This window comes from Berghia stephanieae, chromosome 1, assembly GCF_034508935.2.
Source record: "Berghia stephanieae isolate SIO BIC M18660-M18661 chromosome 1, UCSD_Bste_1.3, whole genome shotgun sequence".
Taxonomy (NCBI): Eukaryota; Metazoa; Mollusca; class Gastropoda; order Nudibranchia; family Aeolidiidae; genus Berghia; species Berghia stephanieae.
The window spans coordinates 142,746,340-142,765,697 of record NC_088360.1 but is presented as its reverse complement, the minus strand read 5'-3'; the positions used below and the strand labels follow the sequence as shown (position 1 = coordinate 142,765,697).

At 37.5% G+C, this 19,358-nt stretch overlaps 1 protein-coding gene across 2 annotated transcripts in view; it reads right to left on the bottom strand.

The window, feature by feature from the left end:
- Positions 1–16,547: 16,547 nt before the first annotated feature.
- Positions 16,548–19,358, bottom strand: part of LOC144963397 (uncharacterized) — a 166,767-nt gene continuing 163,956 nt past the window's right edge. For both annotated transcript variants that reach the window (XM_078897373.1, XM_078897374.1), the window contains one exon: positions 16,548–19,059. In XM_078897373.1, the coding sequence (XP_078753499.1) occupies positions 18,393–19,059 (667 nt within the window). In that variant the 3' untranslated portion in view covers positions 16,548–18,392. The remainder of the gene's footprint in view (positions 19,060–19,358) is intronic.

Below are 19,358 nucleotides of genomic sequence, written 5' to 3'. Positions count from 1 at the left end.
CCAGAGTTGATCCTGATATGTGGAGCTTTAGAAGTATTTGTTGCTACTATAAAGAGCACGCTAGTCTATATTTCATTGCCAATAAAATCCCCATCAGATACCATCTCAATAATATTTACTACACTCAGTGCCACTTTGAATAACCTTCGATTTTTGTGGCCGTGGAGATCCGAGTTATTTATAGGTTGGTTGTGTTGTTGTTTTTTTAAATTTCAGTTGAACAAGGGTCCCGATAGCTTGGTTGTAAAGTCCACGTTTCACAAAGGGTCCGGTACTTGTCCCATGTACAGTTTAGAGCTTTTCTTTTCTCTATCAATCAAGCGACGGTTGATTGGGTAGCTAGGTCTATTTCACAGGCAGAAAGTACTTTTCATTTTGACAGTTACACTATCGGAGGGGTAGAAGGAAATGACATCCAGTTATACATTTGTGAGGCTATGTGATCTTGTGGTATGACACTTGTTTCGGATCGGAAGGTACTGGTTTGGAGCCGCGCTCGGCGCATAGTTGAGTCCTTGGAAAAGGCTCTTTACTCACATTCTCTCACAGTACTAAGAGGTAAAATGAGTAACTGGCAGTTAACAGCGTTGTCTCTGTCAGGAAAAAAAATGTAATATTGCCTAACAGGCGTCATGACTCGTTCTACATGTCTCATGTTGCTGTTGGTCAGGGACCCTTTGGATAGCGCTTTTATCACGAGTAGTGGCTATTGCGCTATATAAAAGCTTAATTTTGTTTGTTTGTCTTCCCCTCCCCCCACCCAACACCCCCCCCCCCAGTTACAGCGTAATTCCCTTTTCCACCAAGTAAACAGTAAAAATCAGAACCCAGAGATAAATCCGTAGCCAATTTTTACGCGGACAATTTTCTTTTTCTCATTATAGAACAGGGTAAAGATTCACCCATCCCAATATCCACGGACAGAGAACAAGTCAATTTCAGGGAATCAGGAATTGGTTTTCCCCGTACAACCTGTAGCCAATAAAATCCCCGTCAGATACCATCTCAATAATATTTACTACACTCAGTGCCACTTTGAATAACCTTCGATTTTTGTGGCCGTGAGGATACGCGTTATTTATAGGTTGTTTGATTTGTTTTTTAAATTCCAGTTGAACAAGGTTCCTGATAGCTCGATTGTCGAGTCCACGTTTCTCAAAAGAATCGGTACTTGTCCCGGATACAGTCAAGAGCTTTTCTTTTCTCTGTGCATCAAGCGATGATTGATTGGGTAGCTAAGTCTATTTCATTTGGCAGAAAGTACTTTTCATTTTGACTGTTACATTATCGGAGGGATAGAAGGAAATGACATCGAGTTATACACTTGCCGGCTCCGTGGTCTTGTTGTATAATACTCGCTTTCGGAACGATACTGATATCGGTCACTGGTCCAGTCGACATTTGTTCTCTGATCCTTATTGTCATTGAACGAACGGCTTAAAAGCTCTATTAATTTAGCATTCAAACCATTTACAAAAAGATAATAAGTGCAAATTCGTGACGGAGATGCTTTCTTTCATTCTTGCCGCTCTGTTCACAAAATAGTGAGAGAGTAATTATATATTAGATCTGGCGGAAAGTACTTTTACGACAAGCCTTTCTCGAATACAACATTTAGGAATAGAACAGTAAAGTTTGCTGCCCCAAACGTAAACAATAACAAGTTGCTAGTGATTTCCGTTAGGGACCGGAATAATTTACGCACAATATAGGTCTCCCAATTTTGTAGTTTGAGTTGTAGGCAATACACTTTCAGTATTGAAAATATGTTTACATAAAATCTAACAGTTGCAGAAATAATAATATAAGACTAAATTATTATGAAAATCAGGCTCCGAATAATTCTCGTTTTGTTCATACCAGCGCAATAATTTGCTCTGGTCTAAAAATAGATAGACGTAACTTTTGATAAATTTTACCTTTTGTTCCATAAAATATCCATATCTAGACATTATTTGATGCATGATCGAGTATTATGAATATGTGTTTCTTTTGCCACCTAACAGCCAAATTTTAAAGGTTATTTTCTTTCTATTATTTACATTGGAACGTGAGCTGTCAAGACAGGAACATGTGGTTTGCCATGTGCTTCTCGCCTTTGTTTACGTTTGGGGCAGCAAACTTTACTGTTCTATAATGGAAAGCAAGATTGACGCCCAATACACGCGGCTCATGACATTAATTGTATGTCATTCGTCTTGTGATTTGTAGGTCGTATGTTCGAGTCCAGCTGTGGAGCAAAGACAGATACGTTCTTGGAAAATATTATTTACTTTCATTTTCTCATTAGTTTGCAGGTCTTGAAAAGAAGGACTCTGCAATGGCATTGGGATGGACTTCAGAGGAAAAGAGATGGAAACGAAGGCCCAAAAACAAAATGGCGGAAGATGCTAGAAAAGTAGAGGAAAAAAGTTGGGTTGGTACTCCTAGAAGAACGTCAGGACTGAAATCAAGGGTATGACAAAATAGAAGGAAAATGTCCAGGCCTTATGCGCCTCCTGGCGCAGAGAAATTTTATGTTAAGGTAAGATTCGCATTTAGCAAAAAACCATTACCTAGCTGGTAACAGCTTGTTTCTGTTTGAAAAAATGAATGTCGGTGTCACATATATAAAACCTCGCGTTTTCAAAAACTAAGATTATTTATGGAGTTTTCCTCTAGATTCATTCGTCAAAAAGCTAGAAAAGAAGAACAAAATAAACCAAAACTTTAGAAGAAAAGAAGTGTAAATTAGAGCATAAAATAAAGACGAAACAACAGCAACAACAACAACAACAACAACAAAGAAAAAGACAAACGAAGCAACAAAACACACCTAAAATAAAATCAAACCAAAACTACGATGGCATCCTTAAAATGGTCCGATACCGTTCCTCAAACCAGAAGTCCAAATCGAAATGGACACATCAGCATGACCGATTCTATTCTGCTATACTCTAGAAAAACCCATATTTTAAATTTTGGCCAGAAAACTCGTCATTCAAATATGGATCGATTTAAATGACCCTCATCTTGGCAAAAAACTCTCAAACCTGGGACTTCGCGAAGTCCCAGGTTTGAGAGTTTTTTTCCAAGATGAGGGTCATTTAAATCGATCCATATTTGAAGGACGAGTTTTCTGGCCAAATTTTAAAATATGGGTTTTTCTAGAATAGTGCATTATTGGTTTGCGACTGTGGTGATATTGAGTGGAGTACCGCGTATTGGAATTGACAGATATATTGCATTTCATGTATTATCTCCCCTGCCACCACCAACCACTTACGGCAACAAATTCCATTTCTGTTTTATCATGCCAAATCGCTTCTTAAAATTTTTGGCCAGAAAAGATTTATCTCATAAATCGATAGATTAGAGTAAAATCAGAATGTCTTAGATGTAAGATAGCTCTGATTGGAGATTTTCCATATGTTGGGAGTTAATTAAATCTATCAATATACAAAGTAAAATCTGGCCAAAATTGAAAAGACGCGTTTTATCAGAGTTAGGTCAGCATATCTGGCCTTCTTGATATCGATCTGGAACAAAATCTTCTTCTTCTTCTTCTTCTTCTTCTTCTTCTTCTTCTTCTTCTTCTCCTCCTTCTCATACTTCTTCTTCTTCTTCTTCTTCTTCTTCTTCTTCTTCTTCTTCTTCTTCTTCTTTCTTCTTCTTCTTCTTCTTCTTCTTCTTCTTCTTCTTCTTCTTCTTCTTTCTCTTCTTCTTCTTCTTCTTCTTCTCTTCTTCTTCTTCTTCTTCTTCTTCTTCTTCTTCTTCTTCTTCTTCTTCTTCTTCTTCTTCTTCTTCTTCTTCTTCTTCTTTTCTTCTTCTTTTCTTCTTCTTCTTCTCTTCTTCTTTCTTCTTCTTCTTCTTCTTCTTCTTCTTCTTCTTCTTCTTCTTCTTCTTCTTCTTCTTCTTCTTCTTCTTCTTCTTCTTCTTCATCTTCTTTTTCTCCTCCTCCTCTTCATTCTTCTTCTTCTTCTTCTTCTTCTTCTTCTTCTTCTTCTTCTTCTTCTTCTTCTTCTTCTTCTTCTTCTTCTTCTTCTTCTTTCTTCTTCTTCTTCTTCTTCTTCTTCTTCTTCTTCTTTCTTCTTCATTTTCTTCTTCTTCTTCTTCTTCTTCTTCTTCTTCTTCTTCTTCTTCTTCTTCTTCTTCTTCTTCTTCTTCTTCTTCTTCTTCTTCTTCTTCTTCTCCTCCTCCTCCTCCTCCTCCTCCTCCTCCTCCTCCTCCTCCTCCTCCTCCTCCTCCTCCTTTTCTCCCAAATGTCTCATCTTACCTCTTGCGTGCAATTTCCCCATCTTTCACCCCATTCTTCTCGACTCCCACGTTCCTCTCGAAACCTTTCAAATCATTCAAGGCGAAAAGGAAAACGAACCAGTGCAAGCTTTGACAAACTGATGACCTTGTTGTCTCTATGATATTTTTTACCGAGTTAAAACGCATTTTTTAAAACCATTTCTTGTCCAGCAAACGTTATAGAAAATCTAGGATAAACTCCAACTCCAAACTCGAGGGCCTCGTGTCTTCAAACGACTAAATGAGATAAAAGTGAGCTTGGGCTTTTTAAACTGAGCTATTTTATATAGCGCAATATCCATTAAACGTGCTCAAAGCGCTTTACAAGGGGTCCCAGGCCAACAGCAACACGTAGCATGTAGAACGAGACATAACTGACGCCTGTTAGGCGATATTACAATTTTTCGGACAGAGACAACCTGTTAACGGCCGGGTATTCATTTTACACTTGAGTACGATGAGATAATGTGAGTAAAGAGCCTTTTCCAGGGACTCAACTATGCGCGAGCGAGGCTCGATCCCAGGACTTCCGATCCGAAAGCGAGTGTCATACCACTAGACCACATAGCCGTACAAACATTTTTTTGATCATTTGTGTACCCAATTTGTAAAGGTTCGAATCACTTTTAAGTCTGAGAACAGAACACTAATTATGGGCTGGTTTTAGCATTGTTGCAATAAAATATATTTTGCTTTGGTCTGAGGCCTGAAGACTTTGTCATTACAAAAATGAGCCCATAACAATTTGTGTTATCAGACCTGCAAATATGTACACGTCCGTTCAAATTCATGATAATTTATTTTTGTTCAATTTCACTTTTCGTGTAAGGCTCCATTCTATTATCAAAATTATTATTGTTTTCGTCTTTATTAAAGTATATGTTAAAAGGGATTTTTGTTTGACAGCCCTTTAAAAACATTTATGCTGAAAGAGATTTTAGTTTCCCAGTCTATTATAAAAATTATACTGAAAGAGTTTTTAGCTTTCCAGCGCAATATAAAAATACATGTTAAAAGGCATTTTAGTTTCCCAGCCCTTTATATAAATGTATGTTGAAATGAAATTTAGTTTGCAAGCCCTTTATAAAATGTACGCCGAAAGGGATTTTAGTTTCTTATCCCTTTATGAAATGTATATTGAAAGCGAATTTAGGTTTCTAGCCCTCAAATAAAACTATATGTTGAAAAAGATTATAGCTTCCAGCCCTATATATAGACATAATATGTTGAAAGGGATTTTATTTTCCAAGCCCTTTATAAAATGTATGTTGAAAGTAAATGTAGGTTGCTAGCCCTTTATAAAATGTATATTGAAGGGGATTTTAGTTTTCCAGCCTCGTGGCATAAATATTTAAAAGATGGACTTAAAATTTCTACCCATCTTTCAAAACGGTATTTTGTCGGGGGGAACAACATTCCAAAACGCTCTCTTGATATAAACATAAACAGTAATGTAATCGTTCAGGTTTTGTTAGTTAAAAATAATATATTCATTCTCCTAAATAAAACATAAAAACTAACTCCGATCATTTTCAAAAATCTTAAATTCAAATTTTGGCACCTATAGATAGAACGAAGATGACGTCACTTATGTCTTTGTTATTGTTTTTTGCCATCCACGTTTATGAGTACTTTTCACTAAACTGTATGAACCAGACTATATAATGTCATGGTTACACAGAGTTTAGTGTGTTGGTCCGTTATACTTCCGGATGGCAATGTTGTGAACTTCTTAGCCAAGCGCATACTATCTATATCAGTACTGTTTTGAGATGACGTGTCACGATTGGATACAACGGTTTTCCCAATTTATCCTTTATGTAAAACTTGTTAGTCGTTTACTTCACATACAATTCTGTTGCATAGCATTTCCTTGAGGTTGTCATTGTACTCAAATATTCACTAAGTCTTTAAAGATCATATCCATAATCCGTATGGTTCCACATACCATAGAGTTGAACTTAAACATCTGTACAACTGTTGAGGGTTTAGGGTTATGATGGTTTCATCAAACATCCACTAGTGATGCATAAAACATTTTCTTGGTTTCCTTGCTTATGAAAGATATTGATCTCGCCGTTATAAAAATGTACGTTAATGGCGATTTCAGCTTCACCCATTGGGACATAAATAACTGATGGGTTTCTAAGTTAAGAAATTCTCGTGCTACAATATTATAGTGGATTGGAAAATAGACATAAAAGACTGCTCAAATGACTATTGCAATCAAAACATAAGAATGTATCGATTTGGTGTAAATATCTTTTATCCATTCCAAAACCACTTTGAAATATCAAGTGATTGTCCTTTCGATCTGGTTTTATATTTCATATCGATTTTCCTTATTTCGATTTGATACAAAGATCGCTTGGTTATACCATGCATTGACGAAACATTTCTTTTTCATTTTTAGGTCACATAAGGAGCGCTGCTACAATATTTTGTTATTGTTTCCTTTGCATTTTGCGCTTATCTGAAACTCAATAGTCAGGGAGGAGTTAAGAATTGTTTCTAAATTTCTAACTGTTGCAGCATGACTGAGAAGATAACCACTCAAATTTACGACAAGATCTTCAATCTGAGTTCGATCAGCAGCCTCTGCGCTGAGTGGCCTTGAGCAAGTCACCTCGCCCTCAATTTGCGGCGCTGCACTGCGGCTGACGCCTGGGCTATTCCAGTGTTCCCTTGGAATAGACCCTAGAGACAGATTTTCCCTATGGGATGAATAAAAAGATTTTAAAAAAAAGTAAACCATTGTTACATGTTGGAGGTCATCTTAAAATCGATCTAAATTTGAAAAAACATTTCTGGCTAAAATGAGAAAATGTGTTTTGTCAATGAAAGGCCGTATTTGTAAGATTACTTGGCAAAAAAAAAGAACTGGAGCTTTTTATATAGCGCAGTATCCACTAAACGTGCTCAACGCGCTTTACAAAGGGTACGTGTCCCACAGCAACACGTAACATGTAGAACGATAGGCGATATTACCAATATTATCCAACAGACAACGTCGTTAACGGTTAGAGACTCATTTTACACCTGAGTACAGTGAGAGAAAGCGAGTAAAGAGCCTTTTCCAAGTACTCAACTATGTGCCGAGCGATGCTCGAGCCCAGGACTTTCCGCTCCAAAAGCGAGTGTCATACCACAAGACCTCACATAGCGGCACTAGTTGTTAGCAACTATCTATCGGACTGATGTGTCAGATCGTTGTTAAGACAGATTGAAAGATAGACCATATAATAACATTCTAGACCATATAATAACATTCTCTATCAGAAATAAAAATCGAATTAAAGTAAATATTTGATTCTAATCACCAGAGGAATTTCTAAGCGGGATATTTATCTATGTAAATATAGACGTTTACAAATGGAATTTCTACATTTACAATTCTGATTGCGTTTTACAACGATTCACCCCCCCCCCCCACCCTTCTTCTTCGCCATATTTTTCTTCTTCTTTGCCTTCTTCTTCTTCTTCTTCTTCTTCTTCTTCTTCTTCTTCTTCTTCTTCTTCCCCACGGTCAGGACAAAACCAAATAATCTCATTCCAATGACAAAGACAGAAAGCGTGTTAAAAAACATCTAGTGGGATAGAAGACACAGTAAGTGCCTCCCTACCCACGATGGGAGGCCAGGAACCCCACCCAGCTGTCGAGTTTACTCCATTGGCAACAGCCTCTTATGGTTTCACACTACTATGTTATGACGATCGACCCAATCAGCAAAGTCCGGTCCGCATTCGTGCACCGTCGCGAACCCGCCGGGTAGCATCGTCACAACACACCTTTCGACTAGATGCTCTGCCGTCTCGGGTTCTTGCCCACAGCGGGAACATATTAGACAGGTAGTAAGACCCCACCGATGTAACGCACTTGCCGTTAGGCAGCTCATTGTATTGGCAAATTGTGGACGCGAAAAAAAGAATACAGATGTGTGTCAATTCTGAAAACGGGCAGCCGAAAAGAGAGATTTGAATTTCGAGTTTTGTTGCTTGTCTTGAAGGTATTGTGTCGGAATATTTATTGTATGTTCTATAACAGCTTTGTGGAACACAGCCAGCTGGTTTTCGCGTCCATGAGCTAACCTTTGCCAGCCCAGACTTTATACAAGTTCTTCTCTAGGGAATGAGATTAGCGGAAGAGTAGCGTCCCTTGATTGGACGTCACCTTACAGAGAGAACGTCAATTTGGTTTTGAAGTGTCTCAAGCCGCTTTCACCGGAAGCGAGGAAGAGAGACGCATGCGCACAACCAACATGACGTTCTCTCTCTAATAACTTTTCCGCCGGTGACGTCACAGACTATGGGTGACGTCCAATCAAGGGACGCTACTCTTCCGCTAATCTCATTCCCTATAGCCTTTAGCTATATATCTCAAAACTAGTTTTCTGATTGGTTAACAAAATGAGCAATGAAAGCAAAAAGTCGGCAAACTCCTGAGTATAGATAGTATGCAGATGACGTCACTCAGGCCTTTGTTATTGTTTTTGCCATCTGCGTTTGTGAGTTGTTCTCACTAAACTGTATTAACCTGACTATAAACGTTCATGGTTACACAGAGTTTGTGTGTTGGTCCGTTATACTTCCGGATGGCAATGTTGTGAACTCCTTGGCCAAGCGCATTCTATCTATATCCCATATCCTTCCATGCCTTGTGCGGTTATGTGGTCTAGTGGTATGACCCTCGCTTTCGGATCGGAAGGTCCTGGGTTCAAGCCTCGCGCTCGGCGCATAGTTGAGTCCTTGGAAAAGGCTCTTTACGCACATTCTCTCACCGTACTCAGGTGTAAAATGAGTACCTGGCCGTTAACAGCGTTGTCTTTGTCCGAAAAATTGTAATATTGCCTAACAGGCGGCACGTCCTGTTCTACATGTTAAATGTTCCTGTTGACCAGAGACCCCTTGTAAAGCGCTTTGAGCACATTTTAGTTGATATTGCGCTATATAAAAGCTCACTTTTTTTTTAAAAAAAAAAGAGAATTAAAACATAAAATAAAAATTGATTAAGTTTTCAATCATTTATTCATTAAATACACACGTGACAGGAAAATTTGTGTGGAAACGAAATTATGATTAAAACAGTAACAGTGTATGAATATTCATGAACAAGATGCACCAATCATTGAATAATCTCATTTAGTATGTATTAGAATTGAATAAGAATCACAGTTAATATTGATGTGATTAGTGATAATGAGGATGGTCATGAGAATGATGAAGATGATGATGGTGGTGGTGGTGGTGATGATGATGATGATGATGATGATGATGATGATGGTGGTGGTGGTGGTGGTGATGATGATGATGAGTATAATAACAATGATAATGAAGTACTAGTAACACATATGTTAATAATAAGAGCGGTACTGCCGTTGGTGACGATGGTAATGATGATGATGATGATGATGGTGATGATATATGATGATGATGACGACGACAAAGATGATTATGATAACTAATGATAATATTCAAGGTGGTATTGATAGTGTTGACGAACATGATGACAATACCGATATTTTCAATAATGATAATCAATGGTAATAATGAATATATCGATTTTAAAAAAAAACAGAATAAAATATTAAGAATCTAAAAAATAACAGTAACAAGACAAAATGATAATGCTGATGAGAACTCATCTCTCACATGAATAGACAAACACACATGAAGACTTTGAAGTCTCGTGTTTAAGAATTTTGGACTAGTTGAGGTCATTTTTATCTACCAATGTAATTAGTTAAAGTTTTCTCACTAAAGTGTAAAATGCGTTTTATATGAGTACAACAGCATCAAAAATTACCTTGAAGAGATACAATATACTCTAGATCTAATAATATGATTTACAATATAGTAGTAATAGTAAGTAGCCAACACTTAAGAGTTTTGGGTAAGTTGAGGTATTTTAAGAGATGAAAAAAATGAGCTTTTATATAGCGCGATATCCAATTAACGTGCTCAAAGCGCTTGACAAGAGGTCCCTGACCAACAGCACCTTGTACCATGTAGAACGAGACATGACGCCTTTTATGCGATATTACAGGTTTTTTCCGATAGAGACAACGCTGTTAACGGCCAGGTACTGATTTTACACCTGGGTACGGTGAGAGAATGTTAGTATGGCGCTTAGTTGAGTCCTTGGAAAAGGCTCTTTATTCACATTCTCTCACCGTACTCAGGTGTAAAATGAGTACCTGGCCGTTAACAGCGTTGTCTTTGTCCGAAAAATTGTAATATCGCCTAACAGGCGTCATGTCTCCATCTACATGTTACATGTTGCTGTTGGTCGGGGACCCCTTGTAAAGCGCTTTGAGCACATTTAGTGGATATTGCGCTATATAAAGCTCAATTTACTGTTACTATTTATTGTACATTTAAATCTAGCGAGGAAAGTGTCTGTAAGGCGTCAAACCCAAGGATGTAAAGATGAGGCAAGAGTATGCTCTGTTTTTCCTGATCTCTGATAAAACAAGTATCTAAAATTTTGGCAAGAAAACGTGTCCTATAAGTGTTTGAAGGACGAGTTTTCTGGTCAAAATGTTAGATACAGAATACGTCAGTGTCGTCCATGAAAGGAAATGAAATTGGTAATGGGGCTCGAACCCACGACCTTACTGATACGACAACTCCGCCTGGCCGTGAGAGGGACGCGATTCAGTCGACACCATTGAAAGCGCCGATAATGGTTTATAACAACGGATACGTATATGCAGGTCAGATAACCCAAATAGTTATGGGGTCATTCATGTAATGGTGTGTCTTTTTTACGAAACCCGCCGAAACCCAGTCCCAGGTTCACTCCCCAATGGTGTAGACTTCCCTGAGTTCCAGGTTCACTCCCCATTGCTACCTACTTCCCATAACTTTGTCGGGATTCGTCGGGTTTCGGCAGGTTTTGGCCGGTTTCGGCGGGTTTCGTAAAAAAGACACACCCGTGATGTAATGGAAATGCTCTTAACCAACGCAAAATAGTGTCCATTACAACAATGTTAAATGAAGCCCATAATTGCATTCGGTTCTCAGACCTGTACCTAGGTGTACCTAGGTTTAGATGGAATTCTGAAAAAAAATGATCTCTCAAATTCTGAAAGGGTTATTGATTACATTATAAGTCATTCGTGATTACTTACATCCAATATTTTATGTAATCGATTACAATAAATACAAGTAATGGAACAAGAACACATTATATTTATAATGACAAATAATTAAGAATGACTATTATTTGTCATAACATTTAAGAATATTGCATTTTTTGTGCTGTTCTCGAAGTAGTATTTGAGATGCTACAGGAAGGAATGCTTGATAATGATATATACAATGAAGGGTCACGTGACATTAATCCACTCAGTAATCGATACCAATAACGTGTTGCGTCATCATTCTTTTGCAATCCAAATCAAATCCTCAAATCATGTTTACCCGAAGAAGGCCAAAGGCCGAAACGTCGTTTGTTTTGTGTTGTTCCCTTCTATATGATTCACATTTATTACTCACTTTATCTTTCTCTCCATTTTATTGTCTCATTTAGGTTTTACGATTACAAACAGTCATCTTACACACTTTAATAACAATTAGAACGATTACAACACATCATCTGCTCGATAAATTCCATCGCGCTATCCATATTGCCATAATTTGTATGAAAACAATATAAAAAAATACCATAAAGACAAAACAAAACAAAACAAAAAGCCAAAAAAAAAATACACACAAAAAAAACAAAAAAAAAAAAAAAACAAAACAAACAAACCCAACCCCCACACAAGCACACTCACACATACAAACATCAAATACACATGTCTACTCGTGTAATTAATTGCATCGAATTGAATAACATTCACAATGATTTCAAATTATGGATAGGTCTAACACGTTTTCACATACACAAATATTATTTATTTCTGAACAGACCTATCCATGATACACAGTATTACGATAGTAATAATATGTATTTTTCGCAGCTTGCATCGGATAAACAAAACAATTACAGTATTTTAAACTCACCATTTATTTCAAACAGTCTAAAACTGCGATAGGTTTTAGCATATTCCATGTCATTATTGAACATTTCCTTCTCTTCTTTTCTCTTTCTTTCTCATTTTCTTTATTTTCTCTTTAACCCTCTCTTTCCTACCCTCCTTCTCCATCTCTGTTTCTCTGCCCTACTCTTACCATTCTCTCTCTCTCTATCTCTCTCTCTCTCTCTCTCTCTCTCTCTCTGTGTGTGTGTGTGTGTGTCTCTCTCTCTCTTTCTCTTTTCCTCCCCCCTCTCTCGCTCGCTCTTGGTCTCTCACTTTTCTCTCAGCCTGCCCTTCTCTCTCTCTCTCTCCCTCTCTCTCTCTCTCCTTCGCATGAGAAAAATATAAAATTACTCATCAGCAATCCGAGGTTTACAGCTATAATTATCTTTAAAAATTTCGTAAATCGTTAAACCAGCACCATTTTGAAAGTCTTTCGTTTATGCAACGTTGTAATCATTATTGATGTCCCAATGTCCGAAGATCTCCAAAAACAGATATCTATATATATATATATATATATATATATATATATATATATATATATACATATATATATATATATAGGAAAACATTCAATTGAATTTGTGACCAACAGTCTCAAAATGGTATTATGTCGTGGCGAACGAAATGTCCAAACACGACGTTGATATTAACTCCCTCCTCACCTTCATGTGGTCAGAATGGAAAAAGGGTCACTTCCCAAGACCGCCTTGTACTGGACAGCAGATGGGAAGAGAAAGCGGGGAAGACCCAAAGAAACCTGGCGAAGGACCATGGAGAAAGAATTAAAGGAAGCAGGCCTGTCCTGGAACACAGCCACCGCAAAAGCAGCCGATCGCAAAAAATGGAGATGGTGGATGCCCTATGTGTCTCAAGGCCCAAAGAGGATTAAGTTACTGACTATTGCCAAGATTTTTACTGAAATGTCATCCCGACACAACTCACAAATTCAATTTATAAGGTCAATTTTAAACGCAATATTCTACATGTTATACGTAATTTTAATCCGCAAAACACGAATTACAAAACAGCATTGAATTCTTGTGAATAAACCAAAGATTTTTCTTTAGATTTTGCCATTTATAAAACAAATCTGATTAAGAAAAAAAAATGTTGTTTGTATTGTAAAGAATGTGACGATTTTCCTGCAGTTGGTAAGGAAAGGGTTAAATTGACCAGAATTGGAAAATTGTAGAATTATATTCATTTATTTCAATAAATCATTTATTTAAAAAATTAACCCAAATATTGATTGTTAAAAACGAACCATTCAAAAGTTAGAATCCAAATCAACAAGGCATGATACTGTTAGGTCCCACCGTTCACATAAATTTAGTTTGGAGAGGCGTTCGTTGAACGTCTGTTCTACATGTACACAAAACCACTGGATGTGTTGTTTTAAAGATGTGTTGAGAGAGAGAGAGAGAGAGAGAGAGAGAGAGAGAGAGAGAGAGAGAGAGAGAGAGAGTTGTTCTCATATTTATATAAATTGGATTCACTGGTCTGATGTCACGTAGCCCAGCAACGGCGAGTAGCCTGGTTCTAAACAAAAAAATGGGAACTTTTTATTCTTCATTCTGGCTAGAACGTTTCATATGTTATGTGATCAGAATGTATCTCATCTCATGTAGTTCCATATCTGAAGCAGACGTCGGAGGTCATCTTCCGCCAAGCTGATCTATCTCTTGCCAATTCTATTAAAGCAGCGCCACCTTTCTCAGCTTCATCTGTCCAAGTTCTTATCCCTTTCAAATACGTTATTCTTTGTCTTCCTCTTATTCTTTTTCCATTCATCTTTCCAGTCAAGGCGAGTATTTCCAAACCAGGGTGGCGGATAATGTGTCCTAAAAATTCCATTTGGCGTTTGATGATTTTTGTTATCAGTGATCTTTTTCTGTTTGCCATTTCTAAAATTTCTTCATTTCTTTTCCTTTCCATCCATGACACCCTCATCATTCTTCTGTAAAACCACATTTCCACTGCCTCCAGTCTTTTAACCATGGTCTTGTTTATGGTCCAGCTCTCACAACCATATAGCAGCACAGACAGTACATAGCAATCCAGGACTTTGATTTTTGTTTTCATGCTAATATTCCTGTTTTTCATAATTGTATGCAGCTGGTTGAATGCATTCTTCGCCATACCTATTCTTTTCTTTATTTCACAATCTGATTTTCCATTGGATGTTACATTGAAGCCTAAATATTTGAAACATTCAACTTGTTGTATTGTTTGTCCTCTGCTTGTTATTACACAGGCTGGTGGGTTATTATTTTTAGATACCGTCATACATTCTGTTTTAGATATATTCAGTTCCAGTCCCATATTTTCACTACTCCTGACTACAACATCCAGTAATTCTTGTAGTTCATGTTCAGATTCTGCCAGTAGAACCGTATCATCTGCATACCTCAGATTTGTTACATTCTTTCCTCCAATACACACCCCCTTCTTATGTTCGATATCTCTTAATATCATTTCACTATAGAGGTTGAATAAATCTGGAGACAAAACACACCCCTGCCTAACTCCTCTTCTAATAGGTGTAAAACTGCTTAGTTCGTTGTCAACACGCATTGCTGCTTCTTGTTCCCAGTACAAATTCCGTAATATTCTTAAATCTTTACCATCAATGTCCAAGGATGATAGAATTTTGAATAGTTTTTCGTGTTGTACTTTATCAAAGGCTTTTGAATAGTCGATGAAACACATATACAGATCTTTATTTACTTCAATACATCTTTCCATCAGCATTGATAATGTGAATATTCCATTTCTGGTACCCTTGTCCTCAACAAAACCAAATTGCATCTCCCCAATTTCAGGTCGTATTTTATTTCTTATTCTTAGTAAAATTATCTTCAAAAGAATTTTTGTGAGGTGGCTCATTAGGCTAATAGTTCTGTGTTGTTCACAATCAACTGCCCCTGGCTTTTTTGGTAGTGCTATAAAAATGGATCGTTTCATATCAGTTGGCATTTTTCCTGTGTCATACACTTGATTTAGAAGGTTTGTGATGAATTCAATCCCCCATTCACCCAGGCCAGTCAAGGCTTCAATTGTTATGGCATCAGGTCCTGCAGCTTTTCCATTTTTCATGCTTTTCATGACGTTCCTAACTTCATCTTTCATTATAGAAGGCCCTTCCAGTTCTTTTATCATAGGCATTTCTCCTCGATTATCAAAAAAAAGTTCTTCAATATATTCTGACCATCTGTTTAGAATGCAGTCTTTGTCCATGATGGTGTTTCCACGCTTGTCTTTGATGCATCCACTTTTAGCACCTGATTTAGTTTTGTTTGTCACTTCTTTGATTTTCTGATGGAAGAATTTGCCATTTTTTTTCTTTGCAGGACATTATATAGTGACATTGTTCATTTATCAGGCCCATATCAGACAGAGTAATGGCAATCAAACTACAAGCAAAACCTTTTGATTTTGATATTTTACAAATATACGCCCCAACCACCAGTCACGATGATGAAGAAGTGGAAAATTTCTATCAACAAATAGATAAAGCAATGCATCAGTTTAAGTCTTCAGACATAAAACTCATCATGGGCGATTTTAATGCCAAGGTGGGCCGAGAAAGAATAGAAGATATTGTGGGCCCACATGGTCTGGGAGACAAAAATGACAGAGGTGATCGTCTTATTCAATGGTGCCGTCAACATGATCTGACAATCACAAATACTTGGTCAACAAACCACAATAGAAGGAAGTGGACATGGAAAAGTCCTGGAGATGGAGTGAGAAACCAAATAGATTACATACTCATCAGCAAACGTTTCCGAAACTCGGTTTTGTATGCCAAATCTATGCCAGGGGCTGACTGTAACAGCGATCATATACCTGTGCTATGCCCCATACGAGTTAAATTGAAAATCTGCAAAAGAGCAAAGGCTAAACCTAAATACCAACTAGACATTCTCCGGGAGGAACAGAAGATACAAGAAAAATTTGAACTATCAGTAAGAAACAAGTTTGAAGTGCTTGGAGAAACTAACAGATATAGAAGAGAAATATGAGCAGTTTAAAGACAGTGTTGCTGCATCATTAGAAGAAAATGTTCCAACCACACTTAAGTTGCAGAAGAAGAAATGGATTACTCCAGAGATATTAGAACTAATGAATGAGAGAAGAAAGGCCAAAAATCAGGAAGAAAAATACAAGACTCTGAACAGGCAGATAAAAAGAAAATGCAACGAAGCTAAAGAAGACTGGATAAATGAACAATGTCACTATATAATCAGAATGTATAACATGATCATATTTATAATTTTTTTATCCTCTGGATACACTTTTATGCTCGTCGGAGAAATATTTCATAAGGGCGTCCGCCATTGTTCCGATAGTTTAGAGACAATTACTAAGTTACCATGCGTCATTACGAGGGAAGTGACGTCATGATTGTTGAAGGTTATTGAGCCCTATGTATTCATTCGCGTATTCGCATCTGACATAGTGACGTAAAACCTCTGAACCACAATTTTATGTCATGTATTTATTGTCTTAAAGAGGAAATAATAACGCATTGCCCGAAGAGGATTAAGTAAGTAAGTAAGTAAAATATACCATCTCGCATTACAACAAAAACATGATATTATCTTACACAATACTATTGCCATACAGTTCAGTACCCTGACTAATACTTATCTTATAATATGTTCACGGAAACCTTTTTATATGAGCTCTCTTTAGAAACACGATGAAACTGCAATGCGAGCGATCTTTATTCATGTTTTCGTCCAACCAAGTTAATCAATCACATGATTTGTTGCTGTCCAACGATTGGATATTTCTTAACAAATGTAAACAAGCTGCTTTGTTTACAAATGTTATAAACATACCCACGTGTCAAGCTGAATCAAATGACCAATCGTGATGTTATATATTTAAAAAGCTGTGAACACTTTTCACTAAGTGGGTCATTTTGAGCACATTTTTAAATGTGACCAATGCCCTTGAGGACATGGAAATTTAATATAGACCATGCCCATTGATGAAAACTACCCTAATTGAGTAAAGATAATGGTTTGAACAAAAATAAATGAAGAAAATTTGGTTCAAATGCAGTGAGGTTTATGAAGAGGAAAATATCCTTTTGTAAAAAAACCCTTTCAAATATCAATATTATCAATACTCTTCAACAGTCGTAACGTCACTTCCTTCCTTATGACGCATGGTAACTTAGTAACACTGGCTCTAAACTATCGGAACAATGGCGGACGCCAGTATGAAATACTTTCCCGGCGAGCATAAAAGCGTATCCAGAGGAAAAAAAAAAAACCCACATAAATTTGATCATGTTTTGACTTTTACACATTCTGGTCACAAAAAAGTTCTAGCCAGCATGAAGAATAAAAAGTAATGATTTTCTTTGTTTAGAACCAAGATGGCCGCCGTTGCCGGGCGGCGTGACATCAGACTACTGAACCCTATTGGTTCATAGACTATCTGGCTTGTGCCAGATTACATTGTATAAAAGATGGTGTGCTGGCCTGTGGTGGTAAGTAAAATATTCAAGGATTGTCTGGTGTATTCTACTGTTATTTTGCTGAAGATGATGAGAATGATTATCAGGATGATGATGATGATGATGATGATGATGATGATAATGATGATTATGATGACGATGATGATGATGGTGATGATGATGGTGGTGGTGATAATATGATAATGACAACATTAATAATAATAATAATAATAATAATAATAATAATAATAATAATAATAATAATAATAATAATAATGATAATAATAACTTGTAGAGCGCTTTCCATACAAAATCATAGCAAATCAAGGCTTTGCATAATATTATCATTTCACTTTGACAGAGTATTAATCCTGACACACCATTGTGTGTAGTGTGTACTCGACATTCAACACGAGGGATAAGCACATTATCTTGTTTTATAGATTTCATAGCCACCTGGCCTCTAAGTTATGATTTTTTTCAGATGGAAAAAGTACACGAGCTTAGAGACCCATCATTATCACCGTGAAATCGTCTCATTGTCCGTATAGTTCAAGGAAATTGGAGAAGACCAAGACAGCTGCATGGCACGTTGCAAGATACGACTCCACACAAAATCAAATCGTTTCCTGCAATTCTAAAGTCTTGAGCATCATGAAGGCTGTGCGATTCGGAAAATTGTTGATGCCATCTCTCGCTACCATAGCGGGAAGACCGCCTGGCGTTAATTTTTTGGGAAGTTTTGAGCTTAAATTGTTATCGTTTATTTCGTTGCTGCCTTCGTTTACGGGCGATGTTTTTTCTGATGTGGAATTAATTGCTGTAGAAATATTGCAGTCGGAAGGACCTGCAGCTTCCAAAACTGCTACAGTTCCTGGCGTGACAACAGCGCCTGCGGGATTTAAAGAGAGAGGACTGGCCATAGCTGAGGATGGCGACAGGACTAGCTGGTGTAGACTGGACTCTGTGGCTGGAGAGGTAGATGATGACATGATCTGGTCTGGACGAGATGGTGACAAAGATGTTGATGCCGTTCCTGGACTATACGTACAGGTAAATCCTTGAGGGGGCGGGGCGAATAAGGAGGCCGGGTCTTTACCCAACATCATGGAAATGCATGCAAACGGAGATGGGTGATAAGGTAGGGTTGGCCACACGTAGGTGCCTGGTTCCAATGATGGAGATATAGGGTTCTTTCCGTCGTGATTCTCGTCGTCAATCATCGATGATTTATTATAGTAGTCGTCGTTATTCTCATCATCGTCATGAAAACCATTTTTCTCACTGAGGAATAGAAAAACAAAAGAAAAAAGGTGATCATTTCAGCATGTTGTTTACTGAGCATTACAGTCTGAACTTTTATACAGATTATCTTTTTTTTGTACCCCGATAGCTCAGTTGGTAGAGCACTTGCTTCGTACACCGAGCTTGATCCGTAGTGAAGTCCAAATTATGTTTTGCTGAGCCCCCCCCCCCTATCAACAAATAAGTGGGTGTGTTAGACCAGGCGGAAAGTACTTTGCAACAGGAAAGCGTCCTATCAAAAGGATAGCGAGCAATTACTATTGTCTGTTAGACGCTAT